This window comes from Myotis davidii, unplaced genomic scaffold (genome assembly GCF_000327345.1).
Source record: "Myotis davidii unplaced genomic scaffold, ASM32734v1 scaffold687, whole genome shotgun sequence".
NCBI classification, from domain to species: Eukaryota; Metazoa; Chordata; class Mammalia; order Chiroptera; family Vespertilionidae; genus Myotis; species Myotis davidii.
In genome coordinates this window covers 69,058-75,383 of record NW_006298971.1, presented here as the reverse complement: position 1 = coordinate 75,383, position 6,326 = coordinate 69,058, and the positions used below count along the sequence as shown (strand labels likewise).

Genomic DNA, 6,326 nt, shown 5'->3' with positions numbered 1-6,326 from the left:
TGAGAGAGACACATTGATTGGTTGCCTCCCACGGGCTCCTGACCACAGCTGGGGATCGAGCCTATATCCAAGGTACGTGTTCTTCACTGGAATTGAATCCAGGACCCTTCAGTCTGCAGGCTGTTGCTCTATCCACTGAGCCAAATGGGCAGGAATACTTTATTAAATGCATGTATTTAAATGTTTTTGTGGTAGAAAATTTATTCAGCTGGCTCAAAACTTGAAGTAAGCCTCTGACCTGTTTTTCAACCACCCAATTTCCTTGCTGAACGGCAAACAATGGCTCATTTATTGTTTATTTTTCAATAGGTATTTGATGTATACATAAGCCAAGGTGAACATATTCTCCTTTTCTCCCTCACTTTTTTATACACAGCTAGCATGCAATACATTGTTCTGTATCTAGCATTTTAAGCAATATATCTCAGACATTGTCCAATACTAGCACCTGGGTAGCTTCCCCACACTTTGCCTTGTAGAGTGCCACTGCAGCAATGGTTCTCAACCGTGGCTGCACAATAGAATCACCTGGGAATCTTTTTAAAATCCTGATTTCTGGGCCTCATCCTCCGGAAATTCTGTTTCTTTGTTACTAATGTTGTGGCCCCACCCCATAACAAAGAAACAGAATTTCCGTAGGATGAGGCCCAGAAATCAGGATTTTAAAAAGATTCCCAGGTGATTCTAATGTGCAGCCAAGGTTGAGAACCACTGCACTGTAGGAATGACCCTAATTTATTTAAGCAATCTCCAGCTTTTTATGGTGAGGGTGTTTCCAGCCTTTTACTACCATCAACAATGCTGCAGTGAACAGCCTGGTTGAGACATAATGTCATATATGGGAGTGTCTCTATGGGACAAAGCCTTAGAATTGCTGGGTAAGGTATATATGTGATTTTGAAAGATATTTTTAGATTGCTCTCCAAAGAGCAACACTTTCACTATCTAGTAGGTGAAAACTTTTATTTCAGTAGAGTTTGATTTGCACCACTTTCTTCATCAATGTAGTTAAGTAGCTTTTTATGTTTAAAAGTGTGTGTGTGTGTGTGTGTGTGTGTGTACTCTGTTTTTATCACCTGCTCACTTCTCTTGTGTGTTCCTGGTCCTTTTCTAATCAATGTACAGGAGCTCTTTATGTATTAGGGGAATTAGGTCTCTGTTCTGTGAGCTACAGATAATTTCCCATTTGTTGTTTGTCTTTTGACTTTGCCTTTGGGCTATTGCTAGGCAGAATTATTTTTCTGTAGTCAAATTTATCAGTCTTTGATTTTATGGCTCCTAGGTTATGTGTGTCTTGCTCAGAAAGGAGCAGGACCTTCCCCCCACCCCTCTACTCCACACACACCTTTTTTAATTTTGTCAGTACAAGAGGCTTAGAATGACCTACCAGGTTTTGTGAGGAAGAGGACAACTCCTCCCCTCTAGTCAATCCCCAATTTAGGGAGACACAAAGTAAACTCGCTATTGCAATTCTGTTATAATAAACTAGAGGCCTGGTGCATGACTTTTGTGCACTGGGGGCAGGGGTCCATCAGTCCAGCCTGCGCCCTCTCACAGTCCGGGACCCCTCAGTGGATGTCCGCCTGCTGGGGGTGGACATCCCCCAAGGGGTCCCTAGCACTGCCGCGAAGGCAGGAGTGGCTTCTGCCACCGTAGCTGCTCACCAGCCATGAGCCTGGCTTCTGCGCACTGACCATCAGGGGGCAGCTCCTGCATTGAGTGCCTGCACCCTGGTGGTCAGTGCATGTCATAGTGACTGGTCATTTTGCCACTTGGTTGATTTGCATATTAGGGTTTTATTATATAGGATGAGAAAGTGGCACAATGGGTACCAGCCTGAGTTGGCCAGGGAAGGCTTTCCAAAATAGGTGGCACCCAGACACACAGAAGCATGAGTAAGAGTCAGCCAGGTAAAGAACGGCCTTCCAGTAAAAGCATCAGCATGTGCAAAGGCAAGAAGCAGCAGGACTCCATCAAGGTTGTCCTGTCTGCAGGACTGGTGTGGTGTAAGGGGTGGAGTTAGAAAGGTAGGCAGGGGCCAAGTATGTCTTACTCAGGAGTCAGGGCCTTACTCTAAGGCAGTGGGGAAGTGGCAGAGGGACACATAAGCTGTATGGAGGAAGAACTGACAGCCCAGTGTAGAGACTGGGACCTGGCTCAGAGGCTTCTGTTCCTTGACCAGCAGCAGCCCTAGCAGCCTATAGAGCAGTGGTTCTCAACCTTCTAGCCCTTTAAATACAGTTCCTCATGTTGTGATCCAACCATAAAATTATTTTCGTTGCTACTTCATAACTGTAATGTTGCTACTGTTATGAATCGTAGTGTAAATATCTGATATGCAGGATGGTCTTAGGCGACCCCTGTGAAAGGGTTGTTCGACCGCCAAAGGGGTCGCGACCCACAGGTTGAGAACCACTGGCCTACAAACTTCTCTGCTCCTGTGATCTTTTATTAAAACAAGTATTTTATAGCAGGACTCCTGGGCAACAGTCTTCCCAAAAGGGTCCAGCACAGAGCCTCCAGCACAGAGCCACAATAAGCACTCAGTAAATGGTAGCAGTTCCTATTAAAATTGGAAAGCCGCACCATTCATTAGCAGGGTGCTGAAGGGAAGGAAGGGCCATGTGGACAGGAAGAGGGACGCTGGAAACCATTTAAGTGGAATTTTGGGACTGTCTCTGAATTTCAGTCACCCAGGCTCTCTCCACAGCCCGACCTCCAAACCAGCCAAATAGGCTGGTTCTTGGTGCTGCCATTTTAGTTATATTTTCTTCAGTGCCCGGAGGCAGTTTTATCCCAAAGGGTCACTTGATTAAGTCATGTGCTATAGAGACAGAGGCTCTTGGAGGCTTTGGGAGACCTTGGTTCCAGCCAGGCTTTCTGGTGCCCCTTGAAGGCACCTCTACTCTCAGTGGTCTGAGGGCATGCATGGGGTCCCATTCACCCCTGGCCTGGAAGACAAGAGAGCAGGAAGCCAGCCCTAATCTCAGTTCCAAATATGAAAACAAGCACCTCCCCGGTGCAGCCACCAAACAGCAATTAGGTCAAAGGCAGGAGAGAGTTTCTAGGGCTGAGCATTGTGTCTGGAGCCTGCTTCCTCATCCTTTTGTGTTGTTGGGCACTGGGCGGGTGGGGCACACTCAGGCCCCCATCTGAAGTGCAGCAAAATTGAGGACACAGGCCCTGGCTGGTGTGGCTCAATTGGTTGGATTGTCATTCCATATATCAAAAGGTCGTAGGTTCAATTCTCAGTCAAGGCACATGCCTGGGTTGTGGGTTTGGTCCCCAGTTAGGGTGAGTACGAGAGGCAACCAATTGATGTTTCTCTCACATCAATGCTTCTCTCTCTCTCCCTCTCTTTCTTCCTCTACAGTAAACATGTTCTCAGTGAGGATTAAGGAAAAAACACACAAGAACAACTGAGGACACCAGGAAGCAAGGGGACTGAGTTTCAGGGCAGGTTCCAACCCTGCTGGCTGTGTGCCTGTCACTTGCATAAAGGGCTACATCTGCTTAGGGTTGGGATTTTATTTTTCCCAAAATGAAACAGTCTATTTTAGTAATGTTAGGAATGAACTTCCATTTATTTACATTTACTATGTAGGAGGCACTCAGTGGGGTGGTTATTCTACACAAATTATCTCATTTGATTCTCTTAACTTTGGGAGGGTAGAGTGACATAGATGAGGAAAGTGAGGGTCAGAAAGGCTAAGCCCTGAGCCAAGGCCCCACGGCTGGCAGGTGGCAGAGCTGGGACTTAAACTAGGGCTGCCTTGCTTCAGAGCCCTCGCCCTTAACCAGCGTACGCCATGGGGCCAACAAGCACCGGATCCTTCCTCCCCCACACCTGGCAACACCCTGATCTCTGAGGCCACAGATGCGCTGGCTGTGAAAGAAGGAAGGAGTCTCTCAAAAGGTCTCTTTTCTTTATTTCCCAGTACCCCCAATCTTACAGCATGATCAGGGTCTTTCCAACGTGTAGGCTTTCCTGACCCTGCAGGGCAGCTGAAGTTCCAAAGGCCTGGCCAGGGGCCCGCCACACTGGGAATCTCCAGCTGAGACCATTTCTAAAAGTGGTTCCTGGGAACAATGTGGAATCAGGTTGGCCAGTCAATCAGTCCCCTCCTAGAGGCTCAGGGACAATGCAGCAGCTTGCCCCTCTGGCTTGCTGGAACCATCCCAGGAAAAGGAGGGGAGGAACTCCAGATAGCAAGGAGTCTTCTGGCTGAAAGAAGTAGAGACCTGGGCCAATTTACCTTGGGGCAGGTCGGGCCCTTGGAGACTGTGGAGCAGACCCAGGCTAGACCCCTACTCAGCAAAGGTGAATTCCTGCCATACTTTGCCAATGTCCACCTTCACTGACAGGCCTGAAAACACACTGGGTACAGAGGGACACACATGAGAGATCCTGGGTTCAACCCTGTTGAAAGCCAGCATGCTGGGAGAGAACTTCCTTCACTTTGTCCACAATGGTGTCCACCTCAGCCATGGCCCCCAAACCTAGGGAACAAAGTTCTGCTGTGGCCCTGCAGACTGAGGCAGGGTACCACCCCCGACTCCCATCCCACCCGGTACTCCCCCAAAGGCTCCACCCAGACCCCAGTGCCTGAGAAGGACAGGACCTTCTGCCTGAGCCAGACCCTCACATCCTTCTGAAACCTACCAGGACAGGCCCCAGAAACAGTTACAGTAGCCGTCATGAACTATGCACGGGCTGTGTGCCAGGGGTATCAGGCACCTTACATGAACTATCTTATTTAATCCTAACAATTCTGAGGGGGAAGGAATTATGATTTCCATTTTCCAGATGAGAAAGCTGGGCTCGGAGGAGAATGGTTTTGCCTGAGGTCACAACAGGCTGGGATCTTAATCCAGATCTGACCATGGGCCATGAGGACAGGCTGTAAGCCTGGCAGATGCCCACCTTGGTCTCCACACACCAGCTTCTTGGCCACACAGGGGATCTCGATATAGCCAAAGGCCTGGAGCTGGCCCACCTGCTGCGAGGTAAGGGGATGCTCCCACATGGCAGTGTTCATCGCTGGGCAGAAGAGCAGGGGCTTTCCGCGGTCCCAGGCCCGGATGACACAGGTCTGTGAAAAAGGATGGGGGAAGGGGTGCCTGCTGTTCCAGCTGCCATCCTTCCCAACCCTTCCAAATCCTACACACCATCCTCTGGGTCACAAGCAGCCATGAGGTTAGGATGACTGAGGGCTGCTATCTGCAGGAAGCTGTCTCATGTCCCTCTAGGAAAAGAGAGGGGAGTTCAGAGAACAATGAAATGAAGAGTCCAGGACCAATGCCACCCTTCTCAGTGCCCCTGCCCTCTCCTGGGGACAGGAAGGAAGTAGGACAGCACACAGCCTCTGGATCTGGCTGTTTGCATCGTCCCAGACACCAGCATTTGTTTCCCACCAATGTCTCTCAGAGTTCAGCAACCAAGCTATAAGTGGACAGTTTCAGTCACACTTTCTCTTGACCCCATGACACCTGCTGCTTCTGCAAAAGTCATGAGTATACCTAGAAGAGACCCCTGACTGCATGTAGGGTGGGGTGAGGGCTGGGCTGGGGTTTCTACGTGTCCTCAAAATAAAACACACTGACCAGAGCAGAAAGCGAACCCCTCCATGTCCCACACTTTCTTGCTCTGCCCACCTCATCTCTAAGCTCAGGGCTTCCTGGACAAACCAGAGCTCTTCCAAACCTTCTGGCAGCAAGAGGCATGAAAGGTGGCATTAGTTCCCATCATAACTTCTGTTTGGCCAACACTGTATTCAGCAACTCAGGTTCTGCCCCTGGGAATCTGCTTGGGCGAAGAGAAGGCCTGGATCCCGATCAAGAGACCAGCTCCCAGCTAGACTGGTGACCCAAGGAAGTCTTCTCTTTCTGGATCTGCTTGGTTGTTTACCACAAAGAAGGGGCCAAGGACTGAGTAGGCCAGAGGGCAGGTCAGATGACAAAAGGCCCGGAGGCCAGTACACAGATTCACACTCAGCACACTGCTCTAATAGCACCACAAGTTCTGGGCACTAGAAAGGAAGGAAGGAGAACTGAAGGAGAGAAGTAGCAGGGTGAGCTTCTTTTCCAGGATAAAGGATAAAGGATATAAGGATAAAACATCTTTTGAGAGAGGACAGAGCCACAGAGCAAGAATGGTGACAGTTTAAACACTGTAAGATTTGCAATTTCTTAAAATATTTGCCTTCGCCCAGCCAGTGTGGCTCAGTGGTTGAGCATTGACCTATGAACCAGAAGTCACAGTTCAATTAGGGTCAGGACACATGCCCGGGTTTCGGGCTCAATCCCCATTGTGGGGCAAAGCAGGG

At 49.2% G+C, this 6,326-nt stretch overlaps 1 protein-coding gene across 5 annotated transcripts in view; it reads right to left on the bottom strand.

Moving 5' to 3' along the window:
- Window positions 1-3,912: 3,912 nt before the first annotated feature.
- Window positions 3,913-6,326, bottom strand: part of PPCDC (phosphopantothenoylcysteine decarboxylase) — a 27,998-nt gene continuing 25,584 nt past the window's right edge. For 2 of the 5 annotated variants that reach the window (XM_015571028.1, XM_006774570.2), the window contains 2 exons: window positions 4,925-5,093; window positions 3,913-4,500 (listed from right to left, as the gene is read on the bottom strand). In XM_015571028.1, coding sequence (XP_015426514.1) covers window positions 4,415-4,500; window positions 4,925-5,093 — 255 coding nt within the window. In that variant the 3' untranslated portion in view covers window positions 3,913-4,414. The other 3 variants (XM_015571027.1, XM_015571026.1, XM_006774569.2) reach the window with 3 other exon arrangements.